Source organism: Sus scrofa, chromosome 12 (assembly GCF_054392235.1).
Source record: "Sus scrofa isolate SSC_HxYL_T2T_F1_AM1 chromosome 12, Sscrofa_HxYL_maternal_Yorkshire_Landrace_v2.0, whole genome shotgun sequence".
NCBI lineage: Eukaryota > Metazoa > Chordata > Mammalia > Artiodactyla > Suidae > Sus > Sus scrofa.
The window spans coordinates 15324198-15346779 of NC_139394.1; the positions used below are offsets into that span (position 1 = coordinate 15324198).

The 22582-nt window shown below is 42.7% G+C and overlaps 1 protein-coding gene across 4 annotated transcripts in view; it reads right to left on the bottom strand.

Annotated features, from left to right (window-relative positions):
• Window positions 1-22582, bottom strand: part of MAP3K3 (mitogen-activated protein kinase kinase kinase 3) — a 69662-nt gene that overhangs the window by 33261 nt on the left and 13819 nt on the right. For all 4 annotated transcript variants that reach the window (XM_084984026.1, XM_003482965.5, XM_084984027.1 and 1 more), the window contains 3 exons: window positions 13647-13687; window positions 7170-7269; window positions 1484-1597 (listed from right to left, as the gene is read on the bottom strand). In XM_084984026.1, coding sequence (XP_084840152.1) covers window positions 1484-1597; window positions 7170-7269; window positions 13647-13687 — 255 coding nt within the window. The remainder of the gene's footprint in view (window positions 1-1483; window positions 1598-7169; window positions 7270-13646; window positions 13688-22582) is intronic.

Sequence of the window (22582 nt, forward strand, 5' to 3'; positions counted from 1 at the left end):
GGGAAGGGGTTCCAAAATAAGAGAGAGCTCCTGTTCTCAAGGAGCTTATAATCTTTTGGGGTAAAGCTTACAAATATGCAATAACTAAGCAACCTATAAACTAGTGTGAAAACTATATCCAATAACTAAATGAATAAGGAATAATCAAAATGGCCTCAGTCAAAAATACTGACCAAATTGTGGCAGGTAAATCAAGCTAGATCCTAAAAAAAGGTTGACCACCATGGTCTGGCAAAGAGGAAGAAGGAAGAACTGCAGAATGGGGGGAATATGGTGAAGAATTTGGAAAGATGAGCCTGGAGAGTTAAAGGGAAGGGTAGTTGGCGATAAACCTTGGGTGCTAGGCTAAATTTAGATCTTACATGATAGGCAATAAGGAAGCACTACAAGAAGCAGAAGAGTAACTTGAACAGAGAAATGAAACAGTAAAGTCTATACTTCACATCTCAAAACATATCCAGAAAAAAGACATATTGAGATAGAGAAGACCAATCCTCATGCTCAAAGCACTTCTGTAAAATGTCTTTACTCTAATCCTTCCTAAATGCATTCTCCTGTGTCTTCCTCTAATCAACAGACAGCCCAAAGTCTCTTAAAAATAAATGGTCAGCATGAGCCCCATTTCTTCTAAACTCAGTCCTGACATGGTGCATCCATAGTTCTCATGCAGCAAAGTCAGCCATTCAGAGTTGGCTATCTTCAATCATAAGGAATTAGAGAGAATGCCAAGAAACCTTCAGGAACATGCATCTGAAGAAAACTAGTAGAGGACTCAGCAATAGGAAGACAGATCCAGATTAACAAGCATTCTTGTGAAATGCATGCCCCCAGGGATCTTGTAGGAGAGGAAACTGCATAAGGGATAATTCCTCACTTCGGAGGCCCCTACAGATTGCTGGCCACTCGGTAAGGCAGCAGCTGCTAAATTACTACAAGAGGCCTTTCAGTCCATGGCTTTTTTCCCATTGAACAGAAGGGAAAGCTTGTTCCCTACACGTGTCCCAAGGGAGTTGCCGAGGAGTTGTGTGAGGAGGGCTTACAAAGCTTGATAGTCTCAAATCCTTGACGGCTTTTGCTAATCAGCACCCCTACGCTAACCAAATCTCTTCTTGGAATCCAAGTCTAACTGAAAGAACATAAATATAGAGAAAAAGAATCTTCTCCTTTATCATAGAATATTTTCCTTCCTCCCATAAATATAGAGAAAAAGAATTTTCTCCTTTATCACAGAATATTTTCCTTCCTCCCACACCATAAACCAAGTAATCTTTAGTTGCAAGTTTAACACTGATGATCTGGCTTCGCTATAAAATTCAATGCAGAAGAAGGCCTGCTAGCCCCTGACCCAGTGGGCTGGGCCACACTTAGGTTCTCACTTTACCAGTGTCTGAGGAACACAAAATTCTGTCAAGGAAGCAAGATGAACTCCTGAAGGACAGCAAGCTTTGTCTTCAACTGTTGGGCCATGACAGCAGCTACTTACATGGTTTCTGTCCTGGGACAGCAGCAATATCCTAAGGCTTTTCATGCTTGAGCTTCTATCCAAAATGTCAATTGCTTTATCAAGATCATCTTGGTTCTTCAGCAGGATGGAGAGCTGTGACACAGATACAGAAAAAGGAAATCATAAAATATAAATCCTTAGTTTGCAAAAATAAGCAAAATAAAATTAAGTTTGGAGGAAAACAATCTCACTGGATACTATGAGGGTCTTAAAAGACCTAACTGAGACCATAGAGATAATTTTTTTTCTTTTCACTAAGTGTACAATTCAATAATTTTTAGTAAATTTACGGAGTTGTGCAACCATCACCACAATTCAGTTTTTCCATTGCTCCAAAGATCTCTTTCACCTATTCAGTCACTCCCCTTTTCTACCTCTTACCCAGAAACTACGAATGTACTTGGTCTCTAGAGATTTGTTTTCTGGACATTTCATATAAATGAAATCACAAAATTCATCCACACACAATTCAAGTCATACGTAATCCTTTGCACCTAGCTTCCTTCACTTTGCTTAATGTTTGAGTTCATCCATGCTGTAGCACATGTCAGTACTTTGCTTCAAGATATTTTCTGAGAAGAGCTCCATCTCTAAAAATACCTTTTACTCCAAAGCATCAAATCCCAAAGGGCTATAGACCCCAGATTTCTTCCCAAATTAAGCAGTAGAATCATGTCCCCTCCTACCCTGTGCTGACATTACCAGAATAAGGAGAAAAGGCACAGGAGGAAAAGGGGGTGGCAGAGAGTGAAAACATTACTCAAATGAAGACCCAAACTTAGACTACATAGCAGGGTTTAATATCTTAATGTTTAAAGGTAAAAATCAGTGACTAGAACTAAAAACTACCTTCTCTGTTTTCATCCCACCGGAGTATTAAAGAGAAGGTCCTTGAGGGTACAGAAAGTCTCACTCGCTGTTAAAAGCAGAAGACATTATGAGCACTTAAGTATTAAAAGATGCAAAAGCATGCTTTCCCTAAGACCTAACAAATGTCAGATCTTATAAATCTGTGGCAAACATAAAGCAAGAAACCAGTTAATTTCTTCAGTTCTCAATTTTTAACATAAGGAAATGAGAACTCTAAATCCTAGCTCAGGAAAAAACAAGTAGTAAGAATAGTATTTAAAATAAAATCTTGGCGTTTTCTTGTGGTGCAGCGGGTAAAGGATCCAGCATTACCACTGTAGCAGCTTGGGTCGGTGCTATGGTGCATGTTCAATCCCTGGCCCAGGAACTTCCAGATGCCACGGGCTCAGCCAAAATGAATAAATAAATAAAATCTCAAGACAACCCATGAAATGGGAGATTAGATTTTACAAATCATATCATATTGTAAAAGAAGTCCCTTCTGGGTTACATTGAAAGTAGAGATAAATAAGGAAATGGTGTTGGGGGTAGGGAGTTGGGGGGTGGGATAAAGAAATTATTGCATTAGGTTTTGGAGTTCCCGTCGTGGCGCAGTGGTTAATGAATCTGACTGGGAACCATGAGGTTGTGGGTTCGCTCCCTGGCCTTGCTCAGTGGGTTAAGGATCCAGAGTTGCCCTGAGCTGTGGTGTAGGTTGCAGATGTGGCTCAGATCCCGAGTTGCTGTGGCTCTGGCGTAGGCTGGTGGCTGCAGCTCTGATTAGACTCCCTAGCCTGGGAACTTCCATATGCCGTGGAAGCAGTCCTAGAAAAGGCAAAAAGACAAAAAAAGAAAAGAAAAGATTTTAACTTTAAAAAAAAAAAAAAAAAGCTACAATTTTGCAAGTGTATGATAAGGGTACATCATCAAAATGTATATAAATAACTTTTTCTTTTTTTAGGGCCACATCCATAGCATATGGAAGTTTCCAGGCTAGGGGTCAAATCGGAGCTAGAGCTGCTGGTCTACACCACAGCCCCAGCAACCTGGGTCCAAGCCGCATCTGCGACCTACACTACAGCTCATGGCAACACCAGATCCTTAACACACTGAGAGGGGCCAGAGATCAGACCTGCATCCTCATGGATACTAGTCAGGTTCCTTACCACTGAGCCACAATGGGAACTCCCAAGAATATATAAAGAACTCTTAAAATTCAAGAATAAAAGGACAAATAATCCAACTGTTTAAATGGGCAAAGGACTTGAATAGAAATTTGTCTAAAGAAAATTAACAAATGGATAATAAGCACATGAAAAAATATGCAACATCATTAGTCATTAGGGAAATGAATACTAAAACCACAATGAGATACCATTTCATACCTACTAGGATGGCTGTAATTTTTTTTTTTAAGAAGAAAAAAAAAACAGAAAATAATAAGTATTGGTGAGGATGTGGAGGAATTGCAACCTTCATATATTGCTGGTAGGAATGTAAAATGCTTATATGGGAAAGTTGTGCAGTTCCTCTAAAAGATAACACAGAGTTATCAAAAGACCCACAATTCCAATCCTAGGTATACTTTAGAGAACTGAAAACTTATGTTCATATAAAAATTGTACACAAATGTTCATAGTTGAATTACTTATAATGGCCAAAAGTGAAATCAAGTGTCTATCAACAAATGAATGTATTCACAAAATGTGTTCTAGCCATATAACGGAATATTATTCAGACATAAAAAAAAAAAAAAAAAAGAAAAGTCTGATCCATACTACCTTGTGGAAGAAGCCTGAAAACATGCTTAGTGGAAGAAGCCAAACACAAAAGGCCACACATACTGTGTGATTCCATTTATATGAAATGTTCAGAATAGGCAAATCCAGAGAGACTGGAAGTAAACAAGTAGTTGCCAGGGGCTGGAGAGAGGGGGTAATGGAAATGACTGCTAAGGAATACAGAGTTTCTCTTTGGGGTGATGAAAAAGTTCTGGAATTAGGTAGTGATGTTAGTCACACAACCCTGTGAACATACAAAAAAAACCACTGAATTGTACCGTTTTAAAGAGTCAATTTTATGGAGGTGAAATATATCTCAATAAAACTATTATTACAAAAATATAAACATAAATAAAATCAAATCAACAGATTTTTCCTTTGTGGTTAAAAAATCCTAACAAGGGAGGAGCTTAGAGAACAAAGAAAAGAAAAATAGGTTGAGAGATTATGAAATTAATAAGTAAATTGGTTAACTCTTGGTCACTGACATTAGCTGCATATGCGAAGATATAGATGATTTAAAATACTAACAATTACTTTCATATTTGGCTTTAGAATCAATATCTGCATAAACTTTTTTTTTTTTTTTTGTCTTTTTAGGGCTGCACCCTAGGAATATGGAAGCTCCCAGGGTGGGGTCTAATCAGAGCTATAGCTGCTGGCCTACATCACAGCCACAGCCACGCCAGATCCGAGCCACATCTACAACCTACACCACAGCTCATGGCAATGCCAGATCCTTAACCCACTGATTGTGGCCAGGGATCGGACCTGCACCCTCATGGTTCCTAGTCGGATTCATTTCTGCTGTGCCATGATGGGAACTCCCGCATAAATATTTGAATAAAGGAATGCCCAACATACCAGGCAGTCACTTTCTCAGCAAAAGAAGTTGAAAAAGGTTTTGCCGACATCTGAACTCTTAATGGAAATATTAACAGAAAGAGGAATTCCCGTCGTGGCGCAGCAGAAATAAATCTGACTAGGAACCATGAGGTTGCATTGCAGGTTCTATCCCTGGCCTCACTCAGTGGATCAAGGAACCAGAGTTGCCGTGACCTGCAGTGTAGGTCACAGACGCAGCTCGGACCTGGCGTTGCTGTGGCATAGGCCAGCAGCTGCAGCTCCGATTTGGCCCCTAGCCTGGGAACCTCCACATGCCTTGGGTTCGGCTCTAAAAAGCAAAATAAATAAATAATTAATTAATTATAATTCTATGAATTTGATATTTATGTTTTTGGGATTCTTATATCCTGCATTCAAGACACATTAGCTTACATACTTTAAAATACTTACATCTGTGTTATTTATTAACTACAGTTAGTGGTTTATTTTCCAAATGTGCTCTATTTCTAAAATTTATTGAAAAAGCTAAAGATGAGAGGCTCTTATTTTTGTTAACCTATTTGGCAGTGAATATATCTAATTGCAGTTATGCATTTTGTATGAAGAGGACCAGAGAGTTTTTAGCCAACAAATCTCAGCTCCTACTGATTTCAGCCCCAAGTTATAGAGGAAATTCTTAACTTTTCAACCAATAAAATAAAACTACATAATAAAGACTCAACTCTCTAAAAGCCATGAGGTTGTTCAGCTTTCCTGCCATGCCCCCAGCTCAGTCCCCTTAAGTTGTAGACTCTTTACAAGGCACAAATACACTGCCTTTCAAACTGATGCAAAGCACCAGGCTAAGCAGACTGTAGCCTCTAGTGCCTTCCTTAGAGCTGGGAAAGCAGCCAAGTGACTGACATTCACAAGAATTCCTTCCTGGGAGTTCCCCTTGTGGCTCAGAGGGTTAAGAACCCGACTAGAATCCATGAGGATGAGGGCTCCATCCCTGGCCTCGCTCAGTGGATTAAGGATCTGGCGTTGCCAAAAGCTGCAGTGTAGGTCACAGATGAGGCCTGGATCTGGCGTTGCTGTGGCTGTGGCGCAGGCCGGCAGCTGCAGCTCCGATTCTACCCCTAGCCCAGGAACTTCCATATGCCATGGCTACAGCCCTAAAAAGAAAAAAGAGGGGAAAAAAAAAAAAAAAGAATTTCTTTTTGGGTGATGTTCAAAGTATGAATAAAGTGGAGTTACCATCGTGGCTCAGTGGTTAACGAATCTGACTAGGAACCATGAGGTTGCGGGTTTGATTCCCGGCCTTGCTCAGTGGGTTAAGAATCCGGTGTTGCTGTGAGCTGTGGTGTAGGTGGCAGACTCGGCTCGGATCCTGCGTTGCTGTGGCTCTGGCATAGGCTGGTGGCTATAGCTTCGATTCAACCCCTAGCCTGGGAACCTCCATATACCGAGGGAGTGGCCCAATAAATAGCAAAAGAAAAAAAAAAGACAAACAAAAAAAAGTACGAATAAAGAAGGACTGTTGGGCAGAGGCAGGAGGAGTAAGAGTTAAAGAAATCATTAGAGTAGATGCTTTTTTTTTTTCCTTTTTTAGGTCACCCCACAGCACATGGAGTTCCTGGGCCAGGGCTGTGGCAATGCCAGATCCTTAAACCCACCGTGCCAGGCCAGGGATGGAACCTGTGTCCTGGTGCTGCAGGGACACTGCCACCAATCCCATCGCTCCAGAGTGCTAACTCCGAGTAGATGCTAACTTCTGAAACAAGCTATAATCAGAAGTTAAACTGAGAGAAGAATCCAGCATTTATACCTGTCAATAGAGGCTACTATCAGTTTTCCCCACCTCCCCAGCCCTGCTGAACCCTCTCCTAATTAAGGTTGTGCTGGAAAGAAAAAAGGTTACCTACAAAATATAAAGGAGCTAATATAAGCCCTGGCCATGAACCTGACTCTACCGCGGCCGTATTAGAGCTCCCAGCACTGAATGAACAGAGGGGATAGAAACAGCTATGTAATCTCCCATGCAGTAACAAAATAGAAGTTCCAGAATTATTGGAACTAAGAAAAGAACCTCCCAAAAAAATGAAAACCTGCAGATGACATTGGAGGAACAAACCAGGAAATCTTCAGTTAAGCAGAGACAAAAAAGGCAGGCAGCTGTGCCCCCTTATCCCCACACCATCCTTTCTTACCTCATTGTTCATGTAATGTAGATCCAGAGGCTGCCCAAACACTGTTGTCACCTTGTGCTCCACATCTTCATATCTTACAGGCCGGCTGAACGCTATAATCCTGAAAAGGAAAAGGAAGAATGGTGAATTGGATATTTTAAATACAGCGTTTAGAAGCTAAGGTTCCTGAGTGCTATCTTCCTTTTCTCTTTTTTTTTTAAGGGCCACACCTGTGGCATATGGAAGTTCCAGGCTAGTGGTTGAATTGGGGCTGCAGTTGCCAGCCTACACCACAGCCACAGCAATGCCAGATCTGAGCTGCATCTGCGACCTATACCACAGCTCACAACAATGCGGGATCATTAACCCACTGAGAGAGGCCAGGGGTTGAACCCACATCCTCATGGATACTAGTCAGATTCAGTTTGATCTTCACCATCAAGGGAACTCCCTTTTCTTTTCAACACAGAATTCTCTCTTTATTTTTCATGCAGCTTGCCTTTCTCTGTATTTTTTTTTCTTCTTATCTACTTTTCTCTTTTCACCCTTCTGAGCATCTCTCATGTTTACCAATAGTACCCATAAGGAGTACTCAACACCAACCACTGTTCTACCACTTTAGTTCAGATCTGTCAATGACAGTTCAGTATCAGAGTAGGACACCTACATTTATAAACTATGTTCCAGGTATACCTGTTAGGAAGAAAACCTAGAGATTGGAGCAGCAATCCTAAAAATACGGTTTTAAATCCTAAATGACTCAAATCCAGGACTTGAAAGGTCTTTTCCATTGTTCATTTTTGAGATGCCACAAGAATCTCATGTTGATTTATCCTCAGAATTGAAATTTCCTACCAGAGTCACAGGAATTCCCCTTGAGTTGGTTATATGCCTAATCAGTTTTCTTAACCAAAGACACATGTAGGCATGTAAGTACTGTTGATACTGATTCTTTTCTAGAAAGACTCATTAGGTAAATTCAAAGAACAATTTTTATAAACAGATGGTAGACGGAGTTCCCGCCACAGGTCAGTGGAAACGAATCTGACTAGTGTCCATGAGGACACAGGCTCAATCCCTGGCCTTGCTCAGTGGGTTAAAGATTTAGAGTTGCCATAACTGTGGTGTAGGTCGCAGATGCAGCTTGGACCTGGTGTGGCTGTGGCTGTAGCTATGGCGTAGGCCAGCAGCTACGGTTCCTATTTGACTCCTAGCCTGGGAACCTCCATATGCCACAGCTGCAGCCCTAAAAATACAGAAAGACAAAAAATAAAATAAACAGATGGTAGAGTAAGAATATGTTTAAAGAGGTCTTAAAATGAACTGTCATTAAAAGCTACAGCAAAATTTAAAAGTAGGGATAGATGAAACAAGGCTGGCAAAATGTTGATAATGTTGAAGCTGGGTAACAGGTCCTTGGGGGTTTAGCATAGTATTCTGTTTTTGTGTGTGTTTGTAATACTTTTAACAAAAAGTTTTAATTAATGTTTTAGGGTTAACTATATGATACTGGGGATAGTTAACAATTTTTGATGTACAAAGTGGCAATTTCATATCGTTCCAACCCAATACTCTAAAACTTAAATAATTAAAGCAAAAATAAGCAAAGAGATAAAACAGAAGAGAATATCAGAAAGAAGTGTGTGTGTGTGTTTGGTGTGTAAGAAAATAGAAAATACTGGAGTAGGGAAGGTCCTCCTAAACATTACATAAAATAGAAGACAAAAAGGAAGGAGGAGCTCCTGTCGTGGCTCAGAGGCAATGAACCCAACCAGTACCCATGAAGATGCGGGTTCAATCCCTGGCCTCACTCAGTGGGTTAAGGATCCAGCATTGTGGCATAGATCACAGACGTGGTTCAGATGCCACATTGCTGTGGCTGTGGCCAGCAGCTGCAGCTGCAATGTGATCCCTAGCCTGGAAACTTCCATATGCCGCAGGTTCAGCCCTAAAAAAAAAAGACAAAACAAACAAACAAAAAGGAAGAAGACAAATTTGACAACAAAAATTTAAACTTTTGATGGCAAAATAAACCATCAACAAAATTAAAAAACAAATACCAAACCTGGAAAAAATACTTGCAAAAGTCAATTAAAAAAGGACAAAAGAAACACAAGCAAAGGATATGATGAGACAATTCACAGAAGAGTTATAGATGGCTAATAAATATGTGAAAAGACGCTTAGGTAATAGGGAAAAGTGTCTTATTAAAACCACCTTCCTGGAGTTCCCGTCGTGGTTCAGTGGTTAACGAATCTGACTAGGAACCATGAGGTTGCAGGTTTGATCCCTGGCCTTGCTCAGTGGGTTAAGGATCCGGCGTTGCCGTGAGCTGTGGTGCAGGTCTAAGACGCAGCTCAGCTCGGGTCCCGCGTTGCTGTGGCTGTGGGTGTAAGCCAGCAGCTACAGCTCTGATTGGACCCCTAGCCTGGGAACCTGCATATGCCTCAGGAGCGGCCCAAGAAAATGGCAAAAAGACAAAAAATAAAATTAAAAAATTGAAAAAATAAAACCACCTTCCTCTCTTCGTATGTCCAGACTAGCTGAAATCCGACTAGTATGTGGCAGCGCAGCAGCACTCAGCCCTGAGCCTCTGCAGTTCTCGCTCTCTTTGATGCTGAGAGGAAGAAGTGTGTGGTTCTTTCACATCTCCCCTGCCCCTGCCCATCAGAGTAGGAAGTGGTATAACCAGGGGGAGAAACAATAAGCCACAGGAAAGAGGGATCTAAGCCATTGGATTTTAGTGGAATCTGACCAGATAACTTCTTTGATGTTCTGTGTGCCAAGCTGGCTCAAATCAGTGGGCAGCATAAAAGCCTTTATCATCTAGAACTGCGCTGTTCAATACAGTAGCCACCAGCCACATGTGGCTACTGAAATTCAAATTAATTAAAGTTAAATTTAAAAACTGGCTCCTTCAGATCTCACTAGCCACACTGCAAGTGCTTACTAGACACATGTGACTAGTAGCTAGTATACAAGAGAAGAAAGCCGTAAGTCAGTCAGCCCTCCAAAACCCAGGTCTACATCTGCAGATCCAAAACATTCCAAATAAATTCTAGAAAGTTCAAAAAAGCAGAACTTCAACTTGCTGCATGCCAGCAACTACTTACATTGTATTAGGTATTATAAGCAATCTAGAGAAGATTTAAAGTATACAGGAGGATGTGCAGAGGTTATATGCAAAGACCGCATTTATTTATTTATTTATTTGTTTGCCTTTTGTCTTTTTAGGGCCACAGCCACAGCATATGGAGGTTCCCAGGCTAGGGGTAGAGTTGGAGCTACAGCTGCAGACCTGTATCACAGCCACAGCAACTTGGGATCCAAGCCATGTCTGTGACCTACACCACAGCTCACGGCAAGACTGGATCCTTAACCCACTGAGCAAGGGCAGGGATCAAACCTGCATCCTCATGGATACTAGTTGGGTTCGTTAACCACTGAGCCACGACGGGAACTCCCTATACAAGGAACTTGACTATCCAAGGAGTTTTGGTATCCATGGAGTTTGGTATCCATGGGGAGGGGTCCAGGAACCAATTTCCTCAGATACCTAACGACAAGTGTAGAACATTCCCACTACAGCAGAAAGGTCTACTGGGTAACACTGATGGGATATTACTATAAACAATAATCTATTCTTTACACAAAGCCTAACATCTCAGGAAGTTAACTTCTCTATAACTTTTCCCTCAGCCACCTTTCACTTTTTTTGAAATTATATTGATGAATATATTAGTTTATATCCACCAGGAAATCCATCCATATTGTAATCCTTATATTTTTCCCTCAAATCAACTTTGCCAAGTAATAATTAGATGCTATCTTCTTTAGAGAGAATAGCTTTCTACTAATTCCTGATAGTAAATCACAACCCCTCCATCAGGATCTCAGCAACAATTCAAAAGGGGCCACTCAGATGTCCCTAACACAGTCAGAAAAAGATCAAGCTCTGAGATAAATCCTGCATTTGGCCTGGCAATGAGCAGCCCAAAAGTCTGGGATCAGAAACCAGGACTCCCAGAGGTTTGGTAAGATCTAAGCTGCTGCCATTACACCAAATAACAGGCATTTTCAGGCCAGTACTTCAAAAAGAGGTCTAACACCCAGGACTGCCACCCCCACCAGAGTTCCAGACATGAAAGGAGGGAGATCCTAACCCACAGTCCTCTCCCGAGGCTAAGAGGGAAGAGGGTCCAGAGTGTGAGCCCCACCCTTCCACACCAAAGGGACAGTCAGCCCACCAGAATGGATACCTGGCAATGGTCAATGGGAAAAGTCACTGCTTCTCTCCTCTTTTCTACAAATTCTAATTCTATAAGGGCCCATAACATGTATATAGACACTGTCCACATTCCCTGCAAAAAGTAAAGAAAGCCCACAATAACATTCTCTACAAAATCCTAAGACATGATATACATGACACCAGTGGGATGGAAATCCTGTGAAATCAGATTGTTATGATCATTATACAACTACAGATGTGATAAATTCATTTGAATAATAAAAAAATGGAAAAAAATAAAAAATTTAAAAAATTTAAAAAAGAAATACATGACACCAGAGCTGTCTGGCACAGAGCAGCTTGAACTTGGCTTCCTTGCACCAACTTTATAAAGTCCTCAATTCCACACACAGTACACAGTGAAATGCCACAGGTCCTGAAAACAGCTCCATAAAAAGAGAATGCACAGTTTTGAAAACCTTGATACCAACACTGCCACTCCGGCCTTCAAAAGGCCATTCCTGCCTGACCACCTTAAATATTTGTGGTTTCGATCTGGCAGCATCTCTGAAACTAAACACATACACTTTCTCAGTGTAAGTCCACTCACTGTAACTGCACACCACTTTGGGAACAGGAATTCAGAAGAGAGTAACTGCGTAATTAGGCTCCAACACAATTGAGCTTTTGATTTCATATCTACTTCTGAAAACTCTCTGCTGCTCCAAGCTTGGCAATCCCTCCAAAACCGTCAGGTCAGAAGTGTGAAAAGCAGAAACAAAGAAGTGACAATTTAACTTCCGTGCTGCTGGCAGGACACAGGATGAGCAGCTGGGGACAGAGTTCAGAAGACCTTCCTCCCTCCAGGCCTGGAACAGTCCTAGAAGCCACATGGCGGCAGCAGGACCCTAGCTTTGCAGACCACTCTCTGCACCATGTTTCCATTGGGCAACCTCCACCAACCTTATAGGCTTCTGAAGGAATCTTCTTAAGGGAGAAAAGCAGCCACAGATCTCCTTGGGAGCTAGCTTCGAAGAGGGTGGAAAGATGCCAGCGGCAGAGAACTACCAATACAAGAACGTTTGAAGGCATTAAGGTCCTCCAGTGGGACTTGTGAAGCAAGAGGATCTTATTCTTCTGGCTATGCTCTCTGCCCCTCCTATGGCGCAAAGCAAAGGAAAAGGGGCGGAGCAGTGATCAATGGGAGAGAAAGGCAAAGATAAGAAAAAGATATTGAAAAACACTTATGGAGTTCTCGTTGTGGCACGGTGGAAACAAACCCAACTAATGTATCCATGACTAATGTATCCAGTTCCATCCCTGGCCTTGCTCAGTAGGTTTAAGGATCTGGCCTTGCAAAAGCTGTGGTGTAGGCTGCAGATAGGGCATGGATCCTGCATTGCTGTGGCTGTGGTGTGGGCTGGCAGCTGCAGCTTCAATTTGACCACTAGCCTGGGAACCTCCACATGCTGTGGGTGCGGCCCTAAAAAGAAAAAAGAAAAAAAAGAAAAGCAGCTTATGTGCATATGTACCACACACATGCACACACTGGGTCTCAAATCCCATGACCAGAGTTCTGTATGCTTTCTTAAAGGTTTTCCTTAAAATAACTTGAGAAATTAGTGGAGTAATATTTTTCTCCACTGAGAACTTCTACCTTGACTTTCTACAAAAACTATCTGGAGACAACAGAGAAAAGGATAGAAGGGTTTTGTAACATTACTCTCATTTCCCTAAAGTAAGATACAGAATACAGACTGGAAAAACTCCCTTTCTATGTTCTTGAATGATCCAAAATCTTTCACAATTGAGAAGACATGCAGGTTCCCATGACCTAGAAGACATTTTAAAGAAACCACCAATTCACCAACCTGACCCCTACTGTGGACAAAACCAGGGACACTGTACCGGGCATGGGAATGGCACCATGTCACGGGAGAATCCTCATCTCCCTCTGATGCCTACGGGTGGCACAGTGTGTGTCTGGAAGGCATGACTCAGTATATCTGGTGTCCTGACTTCTTCCCCTAGCGCAATGGCAGAGCTCACAGTAGCAGGATAAGAGCAGAAGAGTAAAATACAACATTAACAGTTGAAACGGCTTCCAATTCTAAAACCAGAAACAAGGCTGAATCAGTTGGCCCGGCCAAGGGTAAAACTGTCCCCTTTATGCCCATTACCCAGCCAGTGACCCACAGCAATCATTCCAAGCTGAAAGCTAAGAAATGCAGCACACAGGAAAACAACCACTCATCAGAAGACAGACTTACCGCCTCTCCCCGTTGTGCTCAAACTTGACTCTGACGTCACTCTGCCAAAGAAATGATAGACAGGTTAGCAAGTTCTCTGGCTGTGTCACTCCTGCCCTTCCCAGGTACGCCTCAGGCAGTCCTTTAGCAATATTCAGCAAACATCCCTGGCTCCTGTTGGAGCTTCTCTATCTTGACAGGCATTCCTTTCAAGGAGCTCCAACCTCAAGAGCAACAAAGCTCTTGGGATAAGATCCCTTGGTGGCAGCCCTAGCTCAGGTGCTCTGCTCTGACATGTCATTTCTAAGCTCACACACTTCCTATTTTTGCAACTGGCTCTGGAGTTTCTCCCACTGTATCACCGCCTCCTGGCCAGGATACCTTTCCTTCTTGGCTGATGTAATTAAACAGAAAAAGAAACCTTAATACTTACAATTCCTAACTATACTGCCACAACCAAGTCACTTATCTAATATGAGTCTCAGTTTTTTTATCTGCAGAGTAGGGTTAAACACACCTAATTCACAGAGCTGCTAGGAGAACTAAATGAGCAAATGTAAAAGTAAAATACCTAATACAGAGTAGACATGCAATAAATAGTTGCATACTAATGATCTCTGTGATCCTTTCAAGGCTACCCTCAGTGGGAGTAAAGTGACACTTTGGACAAATACCTTATAACTGTCCAAAGGTTTAGCTTAACTGACCATTATGGGTATCCTTCAAGCTCCAGAAGGACAAGAACCACATCTCTCTTGCTTTTGTAGCTCCAGTGACAGGCAAAGGAAATAGTATATAATATTTGTGCTTAACAGTATTTATTAAATGGAGTAATTGATTGAAGAACAGTTTTGAGTGTGTCAGAAATAAGAGGAAGGAGAAGTGTTAGAATATTCTGTTAAGGAACAAATAGGAGGAAGAGATATTGCAAAGGGCTTGAGGGAGTTTAGAATGACAGGGAGTTCCCGTTGTGGTGCAGTGGAAGTGAATCTGACTAGTACCCATGAGGATGCAGGTTCAATCCCTGACCTCACTCAGTGGGCTGGGGATCTGGCATTGCCATGAGCTGTGGTATAGGTCGCAGACAAAGCTCAGATTCTGCATTGCTGTGGCTATGGTGTAGGCTGGCAGCTGTAGCTCTGATTGATTGGACCCCTAGCCCAGGAACCTCCAAATGCCACAGGTGTGGCCCTAAAAAGCAAAAAAGCAAAAAAAAAAAAAAATGACAGCAAAGGGGAAAAGATATTACAGAAGAAGAGGAAAAGAACAGAGGTAAGAAAGGGTTCATAGTCAATGAATGAAAATTATACTGAGATAGACAAATTAAAATACTGTGACCTGGAAGGAAGAAGAGGGTTCCAGAGTATCTGCAAATGAAGAACAGAGCAGACAGAGAAGACAATAGAAAAGGCAGAAAGTGGAAAGGTAAGATGGATGCACAAAGGACCCCCTTTCCCAAGAGACTGAAGGGCTAGACTTCTCTTTCAGTCCAATTCATACCCTCAAAATTATTGAGGACCCCAAAGAGCTTTTGCTTATATAAATTATATCTACTGATATTTGCCATATTAGAAATGAATACTGAAAAAAATTTAAACTTATTTTATTTGGAGTTCTAGTTGTGGCTCAGCAGTAATGAACACGACTAGTATCAATGAGGAAGCAAGTTCAATCCCCGGCCTTGCTCAGTGGGTTAACAATCTGGTGTTGCTGTGAGCTGTGGTGTAGGTCACAGATGCAGCCCCAGAACTGGCATTGCTGTGGCTGTGGCATAGGCCCGCAGCTGTAGCTCCCATTCGACCTCTAGCCTGGGAACTTCTGTGTGCTGCAGGTGTGGCCCTAAAAAGCAAAACAATAAATTCATTAACTAATTTTATTAATTTTAAAATAATTAAAAATCATTATGTGTTAACACTTTTTTTTTGCTGCACCCATGCCACATGCAAGTTCCCAGGCCAGGGATCGAATCCAAGCAGCAGTTGTGGTGCAGGTCACAGCTACAAAACAGAATCCTTAACCTATTGTACCAGGCCAGGGATCAAACCCATACTGCCATAGAGACAATACTAGATCCTTAACCCACTGTGCCATAGCAGGAATTCCCACATTTTAATTAAAAAAAAAAAATGTTTTTTATAAAGTGAAGTGGGAGAATGAAAATCTCTTTAGTGAATGGCTTAATAGGAGACAGGTGGACTCTCATATCCGCTTGTTTTCAAACTATTGTGATAAGATGTATCAGGTAGCCTCTGGAAAACTCTACTGCACATTCTTTATGAGTATGAGGGTGAACAGGTAACATCTTAGTACTATTATGAAAACAGTTTTGACCTGATGGACCCCTAAAAATTTCTTGGGAACCTTCTGGGGGGGGGGTCTCAGAATACACCTTGAGAGTCACTGAATTAATATATAAGAATACATCCTCTAGGAGTTCCCGTCGTGGTGCAGTGGTTAACGAATCCGACTAGGAACCATGAGGTTGCGGGTTCGATCCCTGCCCTTGCTCAGTGGGTTAACGATCCGGTGTTGCTGTGACCTGTGGTGTAGGTCGCAGACGTGGCTCGGATCCCGCGTTGCTGTGGCTCTGGTGTAAGCTGGCGGCTACAGCTCCGATTAGACCCCTAGCCTGGGAACCTCCATATGCCGCAGAAGCCGCCCAAGAAATGGCAAAAAGACAAATATATATATATATATATAGATATATATATATCTCCTCTAACCCATTAATTTAAAAATTAGGAAATGGAGGCTCGAGGAGCTTAGTGTCCCTGTAAAGTTCACATACTAAACAGTTGCAGCAAAGCTCCCCTGAGGAACAGGCCTGCAATATGACAACTCCTCAATATTTAGCTCTGATAAAGCCCTATTATCCTGCGATGTAACATATGGACTTCATCCATTAACAATTATGACAGCAGTTCCAGTTATGGCTCAGCAGAAACAAACCTGACTAGGAACCGTGAGGTAGCAGGTTCGATCCCTGGCCTCACTCAGTTGGTTAAGGATCCACAGGTTAAGCTGTGGTGTGGGTTGCAGATGTGGCTCAGATCTAGTGTTGCTGTGGCTCTGGTGTAGGCAGGCCGCTACAACTCCAATTCGACCCCTAGCCTGGGAACCTCCATATGCTGCAGGTACAGCCATTTAAAAAAAAAAAAAAAAAAAAGAGCCAGGATTCAAACCCTTAAGCCCAGATGTGCTACAAACTTATGTGTCACACAGCTAAGGGAAGTTTATTTTACTCACAGAAGCAGGGATTCAATGGGAGCACTAAAAGAAGGAAACTCTCAAAGGATCTTTTAAGACCTTACTTTTCAGAACTCATGGAGGAGGTGGAATTATAATGCAGTCAGAATCAGAAGACCAGAGTATTGATCATGCAAGAAGCTATGGGCCCTTGGGAACCAATAAGGGAGGCTCTGACAGAGGGTAGCAATGGAGAAGGCGAAACGGGAAGGCAGTGTGCCCCAGCTAGTCTGCATTCTAGGTGAAAGAGATGGTGCATACGTGCATGCACACGTGCATATGTGCACACAAGCAGAGATGGGACTCTGCAGCAGAGGAAGTAATCATGTGGCCTCAAGGTTTGTATGAGTGACAACAGTTTTTTCAGTCTTCTTCTTCTCCTTTCTCTAAAGTGCTAAGCAGTTCCCAAGGCAAGGGCCTGAGACAGGCTGCCATGCTCTGATGTGCCATCACCAGACACCCACACTGTCCAGTTCCACAGCCAGCTCTGAAGTAGCACAAGTGCTCAGCACACAGTCCCATCTGTCCCTACAGCTGGGTTACCACTCCTTTCACCTCCTCCTGCTGACAGCCCAACACACCTTAATGTAGCTCTATTACTATATTTTATTAACAGATTCTATTTTTAGAACAGTTTTAGATTTGTAGAAAAATTAAGCAGATAGAGCAGAAAGTGTCCATATACCCTTCTCCCCACGCCCAGTTACCCCTATTATTAACATCATACATTAGTATGATACATTAATTTTTGTTACAAAATTTTTTTCTTTTGGGGCGCCCTGCAACACATGGAGTTTCCTTGGCCAGTGATCAGATCTGAGCTGGATCCTTAACCCACTGTGTTGGGCCAAGGATCAAACCCATGTCCCAGTGTTCCAGAGATGCTACCGATCCCACTGCACCATAGCAGAAGCCCCTATTTTTTCTTTTTTCTTTTTAGGGCACCTGTGGCATATGGAAGTTCTCAGGTTAGGGGTAGAATCAGAGCTGCAGCTGCTGGCCTTCACCTCAGCCACAGCAACATGGGATCCAAGCTACATCTGTGACCTAAAATAAACCACAGTTCACAACAATGCTGAGTCCTTAACTCACTTAGCAAGGCCAGGGATCAAACCTGAATCCTCATGGATACTCGTCAGATTTGTTTCTACTGCACCGCACTGGGAATTCCAACTATCTTTTTTTGTTTGTTTGTTTTTTGTTTTTTAGGGCCACGCCCATGGCATATGGAGGTTCCCAGGCTAGGGGTCCAATCGGAGCTACAGGTGCCGGCCTACACCAGAGCCACAGCAACACCAGACCCTGGCCAGGTCTGAGACCCACACCACAGCTCACGGCAACTGCAGATCCTTAACCCACTGAGCAAGGCCAGGGATCGAACCTGCAACCTCATGGTTCCTAGTCTGATTAATTTCTGCTGTGCCATAATGGGAACTTCCTCTAATTTTTTTTAATAGTAATAAAAAACACACAACAAATAGCTCTCATTCTTAAACTGGGGCATTATATTTATATGTACCTCTGAAGGAATCCCATCCTTACCTCTGTGGGACTGAAGGAACTAAATTTATTTCATTATGGGCCATAATCCAAATACTATTCTACGTGAATTTAGTCAGAAAGGGAATTAAACTTTTGCCTCAAACCACAAATCACTCCTACTCAAGCCTAACCTAGCCTGTGATTAGTAAGCAGTGTAAACAAAGATGCCTAGCCTTCTGAATCCCTTCTCTGATGTGGTAATAGCCTTTCCAGAGCAGGATGCAGGCCCATGACTGGCTTCCATGTACTACATGGTATGCCCAAATCTACCAAGTTCCTAAATCTGAGTTTCCCCTGACAGGCAGGCTAGAGTAAGCCATGGATAAGAAAATTCAGATAAAGATAACTGGATTCAATTCCTTCCTGCCAGTCATTCTCCCTGCCTCCCCGAGGCATTTCACTCTGGCGACCATGTCCTCTGTCACGAGGTTCTCTCCTCCTTGCCTCTGTGACACTATACCAACCCAGGAAACCTGCCACCACTCTAATCACTTCTGCTTCTTTGCTGGTTCCTCTTCCTCAAGCCTTCTCCCACCCCTCCCCCAACATGTGACTGTTCCTCAATGTTTGGACTTTTGGCCTCTGGATTTCTCTCCCTCTCCTCACATCTGCTCAGCAGGAATTAAAAATCTAAATAGAACTTTCCCAAATCTCTATGTTCAGCCCCAATTTCTCAAGCAAAACCTCATCTGTCTGCCTTGTATTTGAGGAAGATAAATCGCTGTCAGGAATGCAGTGCCAGAGTCAAAACGTCAGGCTTGAAATCCTGGCTCTACAACCTCCCCACTGTAACCTTGAACTTGTTACTAATCTCTCTGTGACCCAGCTTCCTCATCTGTAAAGTGAAAACAGTGATAGTATCTATCTCATGGAATTATCACATAATTTGGACAAAGATAAGAGTATCTATCTGACACATACGTGTTCAATAAATGATTATACAGGTCCATTCTCCTTTAACCAAAAACCCTTGGAGCCAAAAGTGTTTCAGAATGCACTTCTAGATTTAGAGCAGTAGTAGTACACTCTCTCTCTCTCTCTCTCTGTGTGTGTGTACACACACATATAATTCTTTTGCTTTTTAGGGTCACACCGTGGCATACGGAAGTTCCCAGATGAAGGGTTGAATCAGAGCTGCAGCTGCCAGCCTACACCACAGCCACAGCAACATGGGATCCGAGTTGAATCTTCTACCTACACCATAGCTCACCGCAACGCCGGATCCTTAACCCACTGAGTGAGGCCAGGGATCAAACCCACATCCTCAGGGATACTAGTTGGGTTTGTTACTGCTGAGCCATGATGGGAACTCCATGTTCTATATATTAAGTGATGCCTCCTCTGGGGAAGGGTGTCTGTGCAGCACTCCCATGGCAGAAGCACATCAATCACAGGCATTCCATGCACTCCTCTGCAGTGCTCAGCCTCTTCTGAAGTTAGTTTGGGGCTTTGTAACCAGTTCTGACCAACAGCTGGGAACAGAACTGAGCACTATACTCTCTTCAATGGCAGCCACATGTTCCAGGTCAGAGGAGCTACCCTCAATCAGGGTCCCTAAGTGACAGCGGGGAACAATGTCCTCCTCTTCCCTGTTTTGGAAATGTTTGTAAAGTCACAAAGACGTAGAATTTACCTGTTAACAGAGCAAAAGCTATCATTCGAAGCCCTCTGGAATTTAAGCTCACTCAGTTTACCTAACCATCTCACACTGTTTGTTCTCAAAGGGAAACCTCTCTCCAGCCAGTGCAATGCCCACCCTATTTCCTGAACTATGCCATATTCATTCCAACCACTAGGCCTTTGATAATTCAGTTTCCCAGAGTTCCCATGGTGGCTCAGGGAACTAATAAGCCAGGTTAGTATCCATGAGGATATGGGTTCAATCCATGACCTCATTCAGTGGGTTAAAGTTCCAGCACTGCTGTGGCTGTGGTATAGGCTGGCAGCTGCAGCTCCAATTCAACCCCTAGCCTGGGAACTTCCATATGCTACAGGTGTGACCCTAAAATTAAAAAAACCAGGTTTCCAGCCTGGAGTGCCACACTTTCTCCTCTCCACCTTGCTGAACTCTGACACATCCTTCACAGTCCACTTCCAATGCCACCTGCCCCAGAAATGACTCTAACTCCTTCAGCCCTAGGTCATCTTTCACTTTCCTGGCCTCCTGTGGCTCTCAGTATCTGTATCACACATTTAGGCACAGTCACATCCCACCTCAATTTCTTTTTTTCTCCCATCTATTTCTCATTTCTAGTTAAGACTGCATGATTCCAGGGAATATAACGTATATTTCGTTTGTCCAAGAAGCTTGAGTATAGGCACAGGTTGAAGTGAATGGAAAGGTGCCACAGCTGCTGAGAAAAAAGTTCCAGCACAAAAATTCAGGTCTAGGCAGGTTCATATCCCCCTCCCACCAGAGCCAATCTGGTGAAAGGAAGAGTGAGAGCTATGCCCAGGAGAAGGTCAGTGCAGGCCTCCAGGCTGAGTTACAGATTTGGGAACTCATTGGGGGCAAGTGGAGTAACTAATGATACCAAACTTTGAAATGATCTTCTCAAAGTCTGAACTCAATGACTGAACATGCAACCCAAGAAAGTTCCCAAGAACTCAAAACAACAACAACGTGTTTATTAAACAAAGGTTTGTTAACCTCTGACCTGGCAAAAGCCCCAGCCAGGTATCATCTTTGGTACCCTCTCTCTGATTCTGTAGTGCTCCCCCTCCCTATAGTTGCTATATACCTTTAACGGTTTCCATCTTTGGCACTAGAGTCTTTATTTTACTAAAGACAGTAAATAAATTGGAAGAAAAAGCCAAGAGCAACAAAAATGATTTTATTTGTGTGACGCAGGAAAGTTCTAAGAGATCAGTGGAAGAGATGATTATAAAGCAACCCTGGGCTTTCCTGCTGTGGCTCAGTGGTAATGAGCCAAACTAGTATCCATGAGGACACAGGTTCCATGCCTGGCCTTGATCAGCATTGCCGTGAGCTGTGGTATAGGTTGCAGATGCAGCTCAGATCCCGAGTTGCTGTGGCTGTGGTGTAGGCCGGCACCTGTAGCTCCAATTTGACCCCTAGCCTAGGAACTTCCATATGCTGAGAGCATGGCCCTAAAAAGAAAAGGGGGGGGAAAAAAAAAAAAAAGAAAAAAGCAAGCAACCTTTTTCTCTGCCCTTGTTCCTTCTATATCCCCAGTCCTAGCACTGTGCCTGGCTCAGGGAATCAGTGAATAAATTAATGATTAAATGGTGTATTAGTTATTTATTACTACTTAATAAACTAACACAGAAAAGGAAACTTCTTACGAAATTGACATGAGACTTGTATAATGCGTTATGTTTTGTTTTCGAACTAGCCGGACTATCTTATCAACAACCCTTGAAAGAGAAAGGGAAGTCCTGAAGAGGCAGGACTATCACAGTAAAAGCAAAAGACAGTCTGCTCAACACTGACCCTGCTGGAGGAATAGCTCCTAGAAATCTCTCCTCTACAACTGATAGCCAGGAGCCTGCCCTTGCAGCACCTGCTGTGAAAAAAAAGCAACTTTTCCATTGTGAAGTACCCACTAGTGAATATGTAGAGGGTCAGACTCAGACCATGGACTCTGTTCAAGCCTTAACCTACCAGTGTGATAAGATTCAAAGGAACATAAAGTTCCCACTGTGGCACGGTGTGTTAAGAATTCCACTGCAGGAGTTCCCGTTGTCGCTCAGTGGTAACAAACCCGATGAGTATCCATGCTGCTCAAGTGAGTTAAGGATCCAGCGTTGCTGTGAGCTGTGGTGTAGTTCACAGACATGGCTTGGATCCCGCACGCTATGGCTGAGGCATAGGTTGGCAGCTATGGCTCCAATTCGACCCCTAACATGGAAATTTCCATATACCATGGGTGCAGCCCTCAAATACAAAGACAAAAAAGAACCCCACTGTAGAAGCTCCAGTCATTGCAAAGGTCACAGCTGTGGCTCGGATTCAGTCCCTGGCCCAGGAACTTCCATATGCCTCAGGTGTGGCAATAAAATTTTAAAAGAAATTTTTTAAAAAAATTAAAAGATTCAAGGGAAAAGAATCCATGGAAATAAGGATTCTATTTCTTCTTCCACTGGGACTTTCATATATTAGGCTAGCTTCAGAAGTCTGCAAAGGACCATCTAATAGATAGTAATGA